This window comes from Artemia franciscana, chromosome 9 (assembly GCF_032884065.1).
Source record: "Artemia franciscana chromosome 9, ASM3288406v1, whole genome shotgun sequence".
Taxonomy (NCBI): Eukaryota; Metazoa; Arthropoda; class Branchiopoda; order Anostraca; family Artemiidae; genus Artemia; species Artemia franciscana.
Window position 1 is genome coordinate 19,912,153 of NC_088871.1, and position 17,266 is coordinate 19,929,418.

Sequence of the window (17,266 nt, forward strand, 5' to 3'; positions counted from 1 at the left end):
TATTTTATGACCAGAAAAAGAATCAACTGGATTAGAAAAAATGTTGCTGTCTGCTGTGGGTTCTAAAGTAATTTAGTTGTTGGAAACAGAGTTATGGCTCTGTTGAAGCTACTTTTAAGTCTAAACATCAGAAGATATTTTGTTTATCTATCAGCAGTAAGTTAATTGTTGTTGTCATAAATTGCTACCATATTCATCATCTATCGGAACTGCATGCCTTGATCTTAAAATATTTGTTTTTACGAATGAATACTTTAGACTCCATCGTATTTTTATCAAAAGGTGTCTTCAAAACTAATTTTCTCTGAAGGGTAGGGTCTATTAATAAAAGAATAACGAAAATATGACAAAAAAAAATCGTTTACTCTGATTTTCAGTTTAGTTTTTCAAGTTGCTGGATAACATTAAATCTTCGGAGGTTTTCCCAGAATGAAGCCAAAGCAAAATCTTTATATAGGTTTATTTGTCAGTATCCTGTTTCTAGTAGGTCAAAGTATTAATAAGTTCAATATTCGTTCGGGCTTAATTAATAAATACGAAATCAATAAGCTTCAATTACAGTCCTCTGAGACAAAGCACACGTTGAGACCATGAACATAAAAGATTCTTCACTAGAATGAATTACTCCTCCCGCTTCACTCTTCAACACAAACACGTCTCTTTTCAAAAAATTAAATTAATTAATTGTAACGGTAGAGTTCCATCCTTACTCCCTGGATGTTAAACCACCTTATCTCTTAAAAAAATGTATTAATATTCAAGGAAAAAAAAAAATAAATCTATAACTTCGCCTAATACTAATTTAAATTATCCTTGGATTTTCATCTTAAGCTATGTCAAAGCAGATGGCGTATTTACACAATGTTAATCAGACATCACCAAAGACAAATTGTTTGAAGGTGATAGATGTAGCCCTAAAAAACACTCAAAAATACAAGTTGAGAATGATAAAGGATAAAGTGAACTAAAGAGAGATAGTCGTTACATTTACAATATTTTTTTAATAAGCGCTTGTGTAGCTTAAATCGAGAGTCTTGGTGTTCAAGAATCACGATTTATGCGTCATTTGAAAGTTGACTGCAAAACTATTGCACAATACTACAAGTGAGGTTTCAGAAGTCGATTGTAAAGTTGACGAAGGTTTTTTGAGGAAATGCATGTTTCAACTCCTTGATGATGCCCAGATTACAAGAGAGTTTCTGTTCAACAGCTTGGATTTGGTATATAAAGGACTGGTTTTCTTCCAGGACCTAGATACCTCACAAAACTGATTTTGATTATCTTTTTCTCGTAAATCATAGTAGTCAGTGGTATTAATAGTAGTAGAGAAGTGTACAATGTAAGGCAATCATTTTGGTTGAATTGCATCACCTTCTAGTTACCAGAAAATTTGGGGAAGGTTCAAATGTTATGCTGAGAGCAAGCAAGCTGTTTGGTAGCTGATTAGAAGTTGTTTTTTTTCCTGGTCCTACAGCAGAACTAATTAGAGGAACAGAAGTGCTGTTCCACTATTTGATCCATAGACCACAGTTAGGGCACAGATTTACGGGAAGGTGCTGCAGGGTCACCCTGAGAGTGCATGATAAGATATGGCTACAATGAATTCGAATAAATCCTTTCAATACATACGTTTGACGAGATATCATTTAGCTAGTATCCCTTAAAGCGTAGAAAGGCAAAGAAATTTCCCTAGAGCAGGCTGGAATAACATAATAAAGTACGTCAAGAATTCTGAGAAAGTAAATGCACAGATCTTAAACAGTGTAGAATAGAAAAAGGTTGAGTAAAATGCAACCACTTTGTATTTACAGCAGTATACTTCAATGGTATGGTAATAAAGAGCTAAAGCAGGAAAACAACTTTGAAGAGAAGCATCAGAACTTGTTGTGACCAAGAACAATTTTTAGCACATCCTTACTCAGATTTCATTTAAAGCAAGTGTCTGGTCCAAGAATAGCTTTTATTATTTTCTATTTAAAGTATACTAGCTTTTTATACAAAAATCTTTCATTGTAGGCAGCATTTATAAGCGAATGCTATTTTGTATAAATTAGAACATAAAAGAATAATTTTTTGTCATGCCACCAACATAATCAGTTTTAAAACTTAAACTAACAAGTTTGAAAAAAGTACCTTTATTAATGAAACCAATAACTCGAAACAAAAAACACTATGCTTAAAGCATTTTTGCACACAACTTTTTATAAGCATACAACGAAAGTAGTTAAAAAGTCACTGAGTCGAAATATTATTTGCATAGATGAACAGGCACAAAAATTTACGAAGATCCCTTTGGGTAAAAGTCATTACAGTAATATGTGTCATATATATGTAAGACAGAAGTAACAGTGATTTGTAATTTGACAAATTGACAAGTAATTTGACGACGTTGTATGCTGCGAAAGTTATTTTAAAAATCTCCCAACAAATATTGGATAACATTAATCTGGGTGGTAATTTTAATACTGAATAGTCTACAAATAACTAAGCAAATAATCAGGAGTCTCTCTCTCTCTCTCTCTCTCTCTCTCTCTCTCTCTCTCTCTCTCTCTCTCCTCTCTCTCTCTCTCTCTCTCTCTCTCTCTCTCTCTCTCTCTCTCTCTCTCTCTCTCTCTCTCTCTCTCTCTCTCTCTCTCTCTCTCTCTCTCTCTCTCTCTCTCTCTCTCTCTCTCTCTCTCTCTCTCTCTCTCTCTCTCTCTCTCTCTCTCTCTCTCTCTCTCTCTCTCTCTTTTGGTCGCTCTCTTTCTCTTAAAAATTAAAATTTTAGTGTATGTGTTATTTTGGAACTTAGTATTCCAAAATAAACAATGGAATTTTCACTAATGAAAACCAAGAGAATTTGCGGTTTTTTAACTCCAAATTTCAACCTTCTCTTAATCTGTGTGAAAGTTAAAAGGAAATTGAACGTAAAATATCCAATTGTGTTGGGAAATGTAGGACGACGGGGTTAAGAAATTGACTTTTCGCTTATTTTAAGTAATTACTGTGTACTAAATTCCTAAAAGGCGAAAAGTTTATGTCCTGTCACGAATAGACTGTGAATTCCCAATATTTTCTGAAATGTGAGGTCTCACTTCCTTAGTCAACCCAGTTACATGATAGTTTATCTTTCCGATGTAGACTATTGATTGTCGCCATAAATTAGTCTACTGCTTTTTAAAAGAAACAAGCTAAAATGATTTTAGAAGGCACGCAACCCATATATGGCTATCGGTTCAGTATCTTAAATATATCCTTTTTGATGAAATACCCTAGATATCTCTTTGTGTCACAAAATGTCACTTTTTAAATGATTGATTTAGAAACTTTTTCCACAAGACAAATTTTTCAAAGAAAAGTAAAGTGTTCCCCTCAAGCCAAGAATGAGGAAAAAATTAAAGCAAATGATCTTTCAACCGTAAAACTACCACAACTCACTATCAATAAGTAAATGAAACTCAAAACGAACAGAAATTACAATACATAGCCGAGTCAAACTCAAAACGAGCAAACATTAACATGAGTAGGGCTGATAACCCCTATGCCACCAGAATACAGTTTGCGCTTTACTGAAAAAAATGACTTTTGGATTATCGATTTAATTAACATATACTGACATTTGTTCCTTAAGGTCTTGATAAAAATTTTTTATTTATGAACGAAAGAAAAGACATTTCAAACGCATTTTGTTTTCAGTAAAACGCAAATTGTATTTTGGTCTTGAGAAGGCATGGGATACTCATCATCCCTACTCATGTTAATTTTTGCTCGTTTTGAGTTTGACTCAGCTATTCATTGTAATTTCTGCTCGTTTTCAGTTTCTTTTATTTGTTGATAGTGATTTACGGTAGTTTTACGCTTGGAAGATTATTTGACTTAACTTTATTCATTCTTGGCTTAATGGAGCTCTTTGCTATTCTTTGAAAAACCTGTCTTGTGGAGAAAGTTTTTTAAATTAGGTTCTATTCGTTTTTTATTGACATCGTCTTTTTCATGGAAAAAATAATATTTTATATCTTCTCTTTTTTTTTCTTTTACACAAATCTTTAATCCTTTTACAACAATTTTTAATCCCGACACAAACCAATAATTTTTAATTTAATTTTATAGATCCTGAAGTTGACCTGAAAAGTAAAACTTAATATCATTCCCAAAAGATTCTATTTATGCTCTTTGACAGTAGAATTTTGGTGTTACGTAATAGGATTTGCATGTTACGTGATAGGACCTGTTGGAGGGCACGGAAAAAAGTTGGTACGTAATAGGGTTTATTTACTTTTGATTGTTACGTAATAGAACTTGTAAGAGGGCCCAGGAAAAAAATATGCTACATAATAGGGTTTCTTAACTTTTGGTTGTTACGTAGTAGGTATTGTTAGAGGTCCAGGAAAAAAGCAGTTTCGTAATAGGGTGTGTATAGTTATGCAAATGTTCCGTAATAGGGAATGTTAGACTCCACTATCCAAGGCTCAGAGAGTATTATTAATACATTTTTCTTCGTTACGTTTTTTCAAGACGTTTCAAGACATTTTACAACAAGACATTTTCACGACGTTTCAAGACCCTTTTACGACATTTTTCTTCAAGAGGTCTTAAAACGTTCCAAGACATCCCAAGACGTTTTATAAGACTTTTTTCTTCAGCACGTTTTACTTCATGATTTCTTTAGTTCTTACCTAATAGTTTTTCTGATTCTTAAGAAACCTTCAGGGCCCGCTAGATGGAGACCTTCAAGACGCCAGACCCTAATGAACGATTCCAGCGGGGACCCCTAACATCCGATTCCACCGGGAAGCCGTCTAACGTCCATTTTTTTTAACTCAATATATTTTGATTTTGGATCACAAGGCAGTGTAGATGGGTAAATCTTAACTTCTAAACAAGGGACGAGACACTGAGCAAAACCGCTTATTTAGCTTGTCTCCAATGTTGCTCATTACTTTAAGTAGAAAAAACTTGTTCTTCTTTTTTATCCAATCTAGTCAAAGTCCAGTCTAACCCACTTTAGAACGACAATGAGAGTCTCTTCAAAGATTTCTTTTTTTTAACTCGATGTTTTGATTTTGGATCATAAGGCAGCGTAGATATGGATAAATCTAAACTTTTAAATGAGGGGTGAGACACTGAGCGAAACCGGAAAATGTAATCCAATAACTCCGATACTTATATACAGGCCCATAAATACCACCATCACTCACAATGATAGCATCTTCAAGTCATCTTCATAACAAGAGATAATAAATTATTTCTATTGTCTTTGCAATTGAGTTGTGCGCCCTCAGACAAACAGCCCATACATAATGCTGTAACAATCACTGGGAAGGGATAATCGGTATACAGACCCCATGTCCCAAAAGATTGATGATGAACAGCATTATACCCATTGTATAGCTCTGTTTGAGTCCGGAGCCAACGTAATTTCTTATAAATAAACTTCCCAGACTTTGACAATTCAAAGAAGATTTCAATTGGGGTTTGGTCCCTTCCCCATTATTCACTTCTGCAAAATTTCACCTCATTCATAAAGAAATTGAAATAAAACAATAGATACGTTAGAATATATTTCCAAGGGGTGGGGTCAGATGCTAAAAAAAGTGTCTTAATTTTGATGGTTTTTGTAGGAGAAAACTTCCCAATGGGGTTAGAATGGAAGCTCGAGGTGGATTCCTCAGACAAACACACACCCATGTGGAAATAGGACCGGGGGGGGGGAATAAATTCACTAGAAGTCCAATGGCAACTAGGTAGGGTAACTTATCATTACAAAGGCAAAATATTCAATAGGAGAGGTAGGACCTGCTCAATAAGATTACTTTATGACATTCCATGTAGGGCATTGTATGCATGAGTAGGATCTGCTCATCTCGTGAGATCTGATCCATGTCCTTACTACATACTGATATTGTCTATTCTATAATTTTAGTGGTATTGTTCGTTTATGTAAGTTACAGATAATTACAGATAGATGTCAGAAATCAAAATTTCGCACCTACGACCCTAGACGAGCTCGTCTCCTAGGACCATAGCTATATATAAGTAAATGCCTAAGCATATTGGTCTGAGATTTTCTCGACAAAAGGTCGATGAGACCGGGATGAAACCCAAATTACTCAAGTTCATACATTTTTCATGAAATAGACCGTTTTTCGAGAAAATAGGTGTTTTTCACGGTACTGAAGACGGCTTACGGTCCTCCAGCTTTTTATAGCAGACGCTTGAATTGATCGTTCTTGATCGAGGAGAATAAACGTACAATAAAAGAAACCATAGGAACGATCGCATGCTTGAAAAGCACTAAATGTTGCCAAGGTGTTGGAAAGGGGCGATTTTTCAGGAGAATTTACTACAACGAAGATTTTCTCGGTTTCCCCATCATTTCCAATATTGCTCCTGTAATTTACCTGTTTTCGGCTCTTTTTTTACTCGTATCCCCCCCCCTCTGATATGGAGGTCTAAGTAAAGTTTTTTTGTCTAAGATCTAGGACTTCCCCTTTATCGAAAATGTTATTCGTAATTATGCAATAACTAATAACAAAAATCCTCCTGGACCCATCTTAGGTATATTCCTACCTGAAAACCCTGATGTTCTAATATTTCAGAATTATGAAGTTTTAAGGGCAGGAACACATTTTGCCGATGTTGTCACGGTGAACAAAGAAAATAAATAAGAAAATCTAGTTAGGCAAATTGACGATGTTTAACGTCCGTAATAATTAAACATTAACGATCTATTGGTTCCCAAAGACCACTACACATTCAAAAGGAAGTCACACCTCCTTAAGGGGTCTGATCCTGTTTTTAACTAAGTGTTCGGGCTGCGGTCCTAATTATCAGATAAATATCCTAGTTGTCCCATTCATACACGACTTTCACTCGCGCTTTAAATGTATTAATTATGCAAGCTTAGATATCATTAAATACAAAAAAATAAGTTTTTTCAACTGAAAGTAGGGAGCAATGTTAAAACTTAAAACGAACAGAAATTATTACGCATATCTGGGGGTTGCTCCTCCTAAACACCTCACTCTTTACACTAGAGTCTTTTTTAGCACTTTATAAAGAGCTTTTTGTTGTACTAATTAAACGAACATAGTGTTTCAGGAGTCGTTTTTAAAGAATTGGGACATGATTCAAACCGTAGCGTAAAGAGTGAGGTGTTGAGGAGGAGCAACTCCATCATATACGTGACAATTTCCACTCGTTTTAAGTTTTAATGTAGCTTCTTGCCTTTATTTGAAAAAACTTTTTTTTTATTTAATCCCTGATCGTTTTTTAAACAATGCCGGGAAATCTGGCTACAACTCCATGGAAAAATCTCTCCTTTCCATGGATTTATTCCCTAGACAACTCAATCCTGATGAAAATGTACCCCCGGACAATTATCCTTAACATCTCCACGCCTAAAGTTCAGTCGACAATGGCAAAACAAGACATAAGAATAATTTCGCATATGAATTCTGGCAAATTCCCCCCGTAAAATTTCCCCTGAGAAATTTACCCCCTGGAACTTTCCTCTCTATGTAAAATTATCCACGTGGAAAATCCCACTGGCAGAAAATTTACCCCCCCCCCCAATACCATACGTAAACAATGGACAAATTTTGTAACTTAAAATCGTTTCCCCAGAGGTTGCGGGGGGTGGGGGTTTATGACATCTCCAAAGGCGTAGTTATTCGGCCTTTCAACTATATTGAACAAAATGGCTATCTCAAAATTTTGATCAGACGACTTTGAGAAAAAGGGGCGTGGGAGGGGGCCTAGGTGTCCTCCAATTTGTTTGGTGACTTAAAAAGGGTACTAGAACTTCTAAATTCGATCCGGATGAGCATTCTCACAAAACTCTAAGACCACTGGGCTGATAAGTTCCACGCATTGATGATCTATCTTCGGCAAAAAAAAAAAAATTCCACATTTTTTAAGATAGGAGCTTGAGACCTTTATAGTAGGATTCTCTGATACGCTGAATCTGATGGTGTGATTTATATTGTGATTCTATGACTTTTAGGGGGTATTTCTTCTTTTTTCGAAAATAAGGCAAATTTTCTCAGGCTCATAGCCTCTGATGAGTAAGAATAAACTTAATAAAGCTTATCAAACAGTCCGTGATAACGAACTATAGTAAGGAGCGACCCGGCTCAATAGTAACCAATACTCTAAAAAATAGAATATTGATACCAATAGCTACATCAAAAGAATCCCATTTTAATACTGATTTTAAATATACAAGTTTCATCAAGTTTAGTCTTACCCATCAAAAGTTACGAGCCTGAGAAAAATTGCCTTATTTTAGAAAATAGGGAAAATTAACGAAATTTTACGAAAATCACACCATCAGATTCAGCGTATCAGAGAACCCTGTTGTAGAAGTTTCAAGCTCCTATCTACAAAAATGTGGAATTTTGTATTTTTTGCCAGAAAGCAGATCACGGATGCGTGTTTATTTGTTTGTTTGTTTTTTTTTTGTTTTTTTTCCCCCAGGGGTGATCGTATCGACCCAGTGGTCCTAGAATCTTACGAGAGGGCTCATTCTAACGGAAATGAAAAGTTCTAGTGCCCTTTATAAGTAACCAAAAAATTGAAGGGCACCTAGGCCCCCTCCCACAATAATTGTTTTCCCAGAGTCAACGGGTCAAAATTCTTAGATAGCCATTTGATTCAACGTAGTCGAAAAACCTTATAACTATGTCTTTGAGGACGAGTTACTCCCCCACAGTCCCCGTGGGAGGGGCTACAAGTTACAAACTTTGACCAGTGCTTACATATAGTAATGCTTATTGGGAAGTGTACAGATGTTTTCATGTGGATTTTTTGGTTGGGGGTAGGGGTTGGCAAGAGGGGATATGTTGGGGGAACTTTTCATCGAGGAATTTGTCATGGGGGAATAAAATTTACATGAAGGGAGCGCAGGATTTTCTAGCATTATTAAAAAAACAATGAAAAAATAAATATGAAAAGTTTTTTTTTTCAACTGGAAGTAAGGAGCAGCATTAAAACTTAAAACAAACACAAATTATTACGTATATGAGGGGCTCACCACCTCCTAATACCTCGCTCTTTACGCTAAAGTATTTTTAGTGATTTCAGCTATTTATTATACGGTTTTTGTGATTCAGGGGTCATTCTTAATGAACTAGGACAAAATTTAATCTCTAGTTTAAAGAGTGGGGTACTGAAGAGTACTCATATATGTAATAAAAACATGAGATTACAAAACTTCGTTACGCAAGCTAATTTATAAGTTACGAAAAACTTATACTTATACTAATAAAACTTATTAGTTTTATTAGTTTTAAGTATAAGAAATTGTACTTAATTATACTTTATTAGTTTTAAAGTATAAGAAACTTATACTTTTACTAATAAAAAACATTTGTAAAAAATTAAAAGTTCTAGTTGCCTTTTTAAGTAACCAAAAAATCGCAGGGCAACTTGGCTTCCTCCACCGTTCCTTTTTTTCTCAAAATCATTCGATCAAAACTATGAGAAAGCCATTTAGCCAAAAAAAAAAAAAAAAAAAAAAAAAAAAAAAAAAAAAAAAACTTGCAAATTTCGTGTTAATTATTCCTCTGCGAAGAGCCAAAATCAAAACATGCATTGATTCAAAAACGTTCAGAAATTAAATAAAAAAAACAAGTTTTTTTGGCTGAAAGTAAGGAGCGACATTAAAACTCAAAACGAACAGAAATTACTTCGTATATGAAAGGGGCCGCTTCCTCATCAACGTCCAGCTCTTTACGCTAAAGTTTTTTACTGTTTTAAAAAGCAGAGTTGAGAGAAAGAGTCAAACTTTAACCTAAAGAGCGGGGCATTGACGAGGAAGCAGCCCCTTTCATATGCGAAGTAATTTCTATTCGTTTTGAGTTTTAATGTCGCTCCTTACTTTCAGCTAAAAAAACTTGTTTTTTGTATTTAATACAATTAAAATCAGCATAAAAATCCATTTCTTTGATACATATATTGGTATCAAAATTCTGTTTTTTCCAGAATTTCGGTTACTATTGACTTAATCTTCCTAATCTACTAGCTGACTTAATCAGCCTTCATTGATTTTGCTTTCTGAATCCTATCATATTAAGTTTTAGACGGTTATTCTTCAGATTGGTGGGCGTCCCCACAGCACAGGGAGGGAGGCAACTTTACTTTTTGAGTTTATATATGCTTTATAGTTAGTTTAAAGAGTTTAAGAAGAGTTCATGTAAGTCACGTTCAAGCGAGTTAGTTGGCAATTCAAACTTTGTCATTCTTCCGATTGGTTGGCGTCCCCACTGGCCCGCGAGAGCGGCGACTTTACTTTGGGTGTATACATGATGTTTTATAGTTACTTAAAAAAAAAGTAAAGAAATGTTCATTTAAGTCAACCTTCAAGCGAGTTAGTTAAGAATTCAAAGTTTGTGTTGGTCTGATACTTTGGTGAATAAGATTGAGTTACATTTTCTAAGCCTGCTTTTGGTTGTCCCTAAGTTGATTAGGGAAAAGGAAGAGAGTTTTAAGCGAGTTCATGATATACACATACCTTGATATATCCCCCAAACAACCCCTGCATTAACAATTAGTTTTGCTGGTTTTTCACCTACCTTTTTTTTTTAATTCGGCGCCCACAACTATCAAAGACTGCATGACTGCATATGGAGGGTTTCCTCTTTAAAAACTGAATTAACGATTTTTCCACTTTTAAAACATGTATATGCGTGTGTAAGTTACATTTATTTAATGTAAACAATCAGGCTACAATTTCACTGTCCTTACAACATTAAATCGGTTTACCATTAAACCTGTAATCTCGTCTTTAGCAGGTCTTGCCAGTGGCGGTTCTGGTCTTGCTTACATCCGGGCCAAAATCTTGATAAGCACCTCCCCTGTCTCCCACAAATTTTTAGGCCAAATTTTTAATAAAATTTTGAATTATTAACATAATTGTCACTTATTAACAAATTTGAATACAAAATACATCAAAAAAGCTTCGAAATTAATTATATTTGATCTACTAGCTTTCATTTTCAATGAACAGTGATGAAGATAGGGAAAAAAGAAAATTTTGGATTCAATTTGCTTAAAGCTCCTGTCAACTGCGTCATCACAAAAATTGCAACATTTTTCAAACCATTATATTATTTATTTGAAATTTTGCGTCCAGGGCAAGTGCCCCCTCTCCATCCCCCCTGAAACCGCCGCTGGGTTTTGCCAAGAGGAACAACAAACAACAAAGAGAGATAAAACTCAACAAAAAACATCAAACGAGACTGCGGCCAGTAGAGAGAATAGGGGTGAAAGACTAAAAGAACCCGGATATGTTGTCTGTGTGTATAATAGGCGTCCTCAGAACAAGATAAAAACAAATATTTATTATTCTAAAAATGAATAAACCACCACCAATAATAATGAATACAATTGTCGCTACTTATCCACGTAGGGAAAAAAAGCTATTAGTGTTACTTCAATGAGAACAGCAAAGCAACTGAGGAAAATAAAAAAAAAAAAAATCAAAATAAGTTAACTATTCTGTTGTGAAATAATCCTCTTGTTAGCTAATATTGAAGTAACTCTTTTTTGTAGGTAATCTTGTCCCCTGGTGATTATGTAAAATTTTAATTCCCTTATTGACTATTGGTTCATTTTTCTAAAGATAATCATAAATTGGATTAATATTTAAAATTCCCATGTCCCTTTTTTATTGAAAGATTAGCAAACATGCGTTTTTTAATATCTATAGCCTCCCTCGCCCACTGAGAGAAACCCCCTATCATTAGACATAGCTGTGGCCTCATCAAATTATATAAAATGTTCAGAATGAAAGAATGCATATTCAGCCAGAGCCAAAACAAAAGTTTCAGGAGGCTTTCTTAATTGTAGAATTTTATCTATTGAGTTACGATGCTCAATAAATTTTTGGTGAGTTCTACCATTATAAGACTTTCCATAAGAACAAAGTATTTCATACACCCCACTAACTAAATCTCCCCTGGTTAAATTCTCCTAAGAATTAAGGAAACTACCTAATGGTCTCACTGATTGGAAACATGCATCAATGTTATGTTTACGAAAAAATTCGTTTAAGCATCTCCCCCAAATAGGTACATAAGGCAAAGAAATGAAACTTTTCGGCATATTTAATTCTGCACACTGTTAAACTCCAATAACCCTATTGTTATGTTTAATGCGTCTGTTTTTTTATTATTTTATCAATGAAATTAATCGGGTAACTACTGCAAAATAAAATATCCCTCAAATACAACAATTCAGCATCTAAAAACTCCTTGGAACAAATTCTGAAAGCTCTATCCACCAGTGCAATCACAACCCTTCGTTTTACTGATATAGGGCGGCACGAATGAAAGTTCAAATACCTATCACTGTGTTTAGGCTTTCTATATATTGAGAACAGTAAATGGAATCACTTCCAATCAATAGGATATCAAGAAAAGGTAGCTTGTCATTTTCTTCAAACTCCAGCGTAAATTTACATTTTTATAAGAACTATTTAAATGTTTACGGATAAAGTCTAAGGATTCTAAACCGTGTTTCTAAATGCAAACCACATCGTCCATGAGTCTGCCCCAGAAACAAGGGGATAGGCTAAAACTGTGTATAGCGGCCAACAAAGGAGAGAGAGATGCCCCCATAGCCAAGCTAAACCCCTGTTTGTAAAATTCACCTCTAAAACCAAAATAAAGAGAATATTCATTTGCAAGGATAATCAACTTCATAATGACTTCAATCTCCAAACTTGCCATGGTCACATCTTGTATCAAATCAAAGTGCTTTTGTAATTTGATCCTTAATGTGTATTCGCACTTTTTCACACCAATTTGAATACATGGAAATCACATCAGACTACAAAGAATTGAATTCTCCTTCAATGTGAAATTTTCCAACTTATTAGTAAGACCAGTGGAATTTTTTAAATATGATTTTGTATTCCTAAGAGAGGACGCAATGCCACCGACAACCACTTTCCTAATTTTACAACAGATGACGAGAAAGTTGATACAATGGGACAGAGAGGGGCTCTCGTCTTGTGAATTTTGGGTAGACCATAGATCTTGTGTGCGGAACAACCTCTTGGATAAAATTTATTATAAAATTGTGGGATATTGTGTAAATTGTTTCTCAGTGACTCCAACTCCTTCAAATTTATCCGTAGGATCAAAATCCAGTTTTTGTAAGTAGTGGTATCAGAAATAATTGTATTCATTTTCACCAGTGTCCATAATCACAACACTGTTGCCCTTGTCTGCTCTAGTGATTCCTCAAAAAAAATTAAGGTTATTAAATTTAAGGCCGTTTCCTCAGTGGGCGAGGGAGGCTATAGGAATTAAAAAACATATGGTTGCAAATCTTTCAATAAATAGGGACACGGGAAATTTAAATACTGATCCAATTTATGATTGTCTTTTGAAAAATGAGCCAATAGTCAATAAGGGAATTCCCATCCATCACCATGGGACAAGATTACCAACTGGACCAAAAAGAGTTGCTTCAATATTAGCTAACAAGAGAATTATTTGGCAACAGAGTTTCTTTTGCCTACGTGGATCAGTAGCGACAATTGTATTTATTATTATTGGTGGTGGTTTTATTCGTTTTTAGTTTAGTGTTTTTTCATTTTATCTTGTGCTGAGGACGTCTAGTTACATGCAGGCGAAATATTCGCGTTGTTTTAGTATTTCATCTCTTTTCTCTCTACTGACCAAAGCCTCGTTTGATGTTTTTTTCCATTTGTATCTCTCTTCGTTGTTTGTTGTCATGGCTGGCCAGTTCGCCTTAAGAACTTCATTCGCCAAGAGGAACATTGTAATATCTAAAATTGGAACATGGAAAACCCCATAGCTTTAAGAATCAGAAACAAAGCCAAAAGATAAAAAAGTAAACAACCTGAAATAACTATTAGTGTAGAGTGATTCCTCATGAATAATGCATAAATAATTCGAATCAAGTTTTGTGTACTAGCATGGGATATACTGTGCAGTTCACCTTGCGTCTTTTGAATAGGCCATTAAAGAAACTGGTTAACATATGAAAAAGCATTACTAAAGCATAACCATAAAATTCACTGTCAACTATGTGGTGGGTTACCCATATTTGGATTGGATACTTGCTTTATGGTCAATGTTCTTTCTTTCGTATAATAATCAAGAAACTAAGTTTACAATAGCATTACTTGGTAATTCAACATCAAAAGTATAGTATTGTTAATTATAACTATGAAATAACTATATTCGTCTGTTTCAGCTCCAAAGATGTCAGATAAACAATTTGATTGAAAAGCAGAATACAATGAACCGTTTTAGTTGATGCTAAACGGTTTCTTGCACAAGCGTAGCAGTCTTTTTGTCCTGAACTCTGATGCCCTGTTTCCAGCAAATATATCAAAACCCTAAATAAAAGAAAGACAAAGTCCATGGAAACAAAGCCCTTCTTAATCTTCAGAACAAAATAAACAAAATTTATATGAGTAGTTCCCTAATACCCCATGCAAGCTTTAATAGGACAAAACTACTTGCGTTAGGTATAAGCTATCTGTTATATTTCTTCTAAAATTTCTTAAATTATCAATACTCTATATTTATCATCCCAATTTGCACCCCTTATTCTACATGTCCTATAATAAAAAAGACATAAAACATTAAAGAGAAATTAGATGTCATAGCGGAGGAGAAGGTGACAAGATTAGAATACTGCAAGCAGAATATTTAAAAGTTGAATTCAACGCTGAAACATCCTTCACAGTTCTTTTTAACTGGAAAAGTCAACTTTCTGATGAAGTTGTTCTTGGAAACTCAAAAATCCGCCTCTCTGACCAAATTGTTTATCTCGACATTCCCATTAAAAACACAATTTCTCACATTCGCGTTTCCAAAAAGAACACATCAGACACCGAATATCAGCCCCATATGCCTCCATAATCTTTGTTAAGTTTTGTTAGAATCACCGTTATCTATCAACACTATACAAGACTATTGCTCCCCCCCCCCACGTCCACTACATTGCACCCTTCTGGGAAAATTTTTACACGCGCTGATAAATTAAAATCTGTTGCGCTTTCTTCCGTTTCGTAAAATGCCTACTGAAATACCCAATTTGGGCACGCAGTTCAAAGCTCATTAATAATCTTCATATAGCAAATCCTACTATAGCTGCTGCTAAACTTATAGAAAAACACAACCAAAAGATTTCAAACCATATTTGGAAACAACTCCCTCTACACTAGTTACACTGTCAAAGCTCTTCTTCCTCAAGTACTTATGCTCTTTTTTATTTTATTTTTTTCGTTTTTCTATCACTTTTTTTCGTAGTGCTCCGTCATTTCTTTTTGTATCAAGACGGATTTCCGATAAATGATAATAATAATAATAATAATAATAATAATAATAATAATAATAATAATAATAATACAAAATCGAATTGTCCTGTGAAACTTACCAGAAACTAATCGAATTTTACATTTTTCACAAGATCAGTCGCTTTGTCAAAATTTCGTGAAATATGATATCACTCTTTATAATTATTTTTCATCTATTAGCTTTAAACTAAAGGTACATTTCATAACTGTTTACTTCTTTTTGAAGGCTATCCACAATTTCAATTACAAATTGGTGTAGGAGGAACTAAGACTCAAAAATACATTGAAAAAATAAACTTGCAAAAACGAACGCAGAAACGAACGGAATAAAACGCAAAAGAGGCCATGAATGTGCCCAAGAGACAGTAAGGAATCGAAAAACTACCGAAATTACAGAGATGCCTCAAACCAGTGTAACTTCTTCAAATCGAACCGACATTTTCCCGTAGTCTTAGCCGATCTAAGAATTACTGATTCTCCTCCTTCATCAAGGAAAACTTTGGTTCTCCCAATGAGGCAGGATGAGGGGCTTAGACTTGCAATCGAAGCCGGGCTTAAAGAAGGAACCCGATGCAGCAAATCATGTACACCTGCCAATGTTAACATTCACCCCCTTGGATTGGATAATATACTTGGGAGATAAGTGATATTTCTTTAGAAAGATCTCATGCGCAAGATCTAATTAAGAGGAAAACAGCTGTTCTTCTGGTAAGGGAAAACATGCTCACTGTTTGAGCAAAACAGTGGAAGAGACATTTTAAATTAGATTTGTGAAAAACGTTTGGAATTTTTCACGCACAGTAGGAAGCCAGAGCTAAAATTAAATTGGGAGTTTTCGAATACCTAGGAGCGTTTTGTTTGGCATTTAGTTCACTTTGAGTACTAGTGGGATAATAGGCCTAAAATTACATAGAAAATTGTTCGATTTATTTTTTTTAAATCTGATCAGAGATACATTTATGAGCAAGACCATGAAAGGCGTTGTTTCACGGAAGGAAATAGCCGAAGCAGTAGTCATTTTTGCATATAACCAACAAATGTTCTGACATATGACTTAAGCGGCAAAAACACGAAGTTCTTGTTGTCAGTCTTCTCTCCCTATTACATAATTACATGTAAGGCAATGATCCACCCCCACGCCATCGGTCAATACAGGGTAAGCTCGCGTGGTAGATAGACTACAATCAAATTTCGTCGGTTAAATACAAGTAAAGCCAAGTTTTACACTTACCCACTAACTGGGACTGGATGAAGTCCACCGGTTCCACTTTGCTGTGCTATCTTACTGCTATAAGGTACATACTCGGGGTCATCTGCACTACTACAAAATGCCACGAAACTGAATAAGACAAAAATAAGTAAATCACTTCGAAGAATCATTTTTCTCACTGGAGTTCAGTTGACAGAACTAGAATGTGACTAGGTTGTAAATTTGTGTTTGTCGAACAATCTGCTCGCTACATAGTAGTAAAATCAATCAGCCGGGGTAAATACATCATTCTGAAAAACAAATCACCATGAAAGAGAAATCAAACTTGGTTGTGTATGTTGAGACTAGTCTATAGACATTGCCGTTCACATTCGATATTTAGGCCACAAGATAGCAATCAACTCCTGTCATATCTTGTTCAAGTTTTCTTAAATATTTTTGCCTATCTTATAGGCCTACATTATTACGAGAAATAATTTCTTAAATAGTTTTTTTTTTTCGACGAAAAGGCCATTTTTTTACCTCTTTAACTTTGCACATTATTATTTGGATTTTTCTTCCACTATCTATCTTATGTCAACATCATGGTTGCAGCAGTAGATGCAACCATGCAACCATCACTGGGTATTAAAGAACGAAATCCTGCCCATAGTGTACAAAAATTTAAAAATATTTTTAAAAATTAGTCAAGTGAGGATGAATCGCCACGTGAATTTGATCCAGGAATGGTGACTTTT

The 17,266-nt window shown here is 34.8% G+C and overlaps 1 protein-coding gene across 1 annotated transcript in view; it reads right to left on the bottom strand.

Annotated features, from left to right (window-relative positions):
- The window catches only part of LOC136031115 (fibrillin-2-like), a 227,011-nt gene that overhangs the window by 197,902 nt on the left and 11,843 nt on the right, over positions 1–17,266 (bottom strand). Inside the window, exon 2 of the mRNA XM_065710426.1 lies at positions 16,551–16,819. Within this exon, the coding sequence (XP_065566498.1) occupies positions 16,551–16,699 (149 nt within the window). The 5' untranslated portion in view covers positions 16,700–16,819. The remainder of the gene's footprint in view (positions 1–16,550; positions 16,820–17,266) is intronic.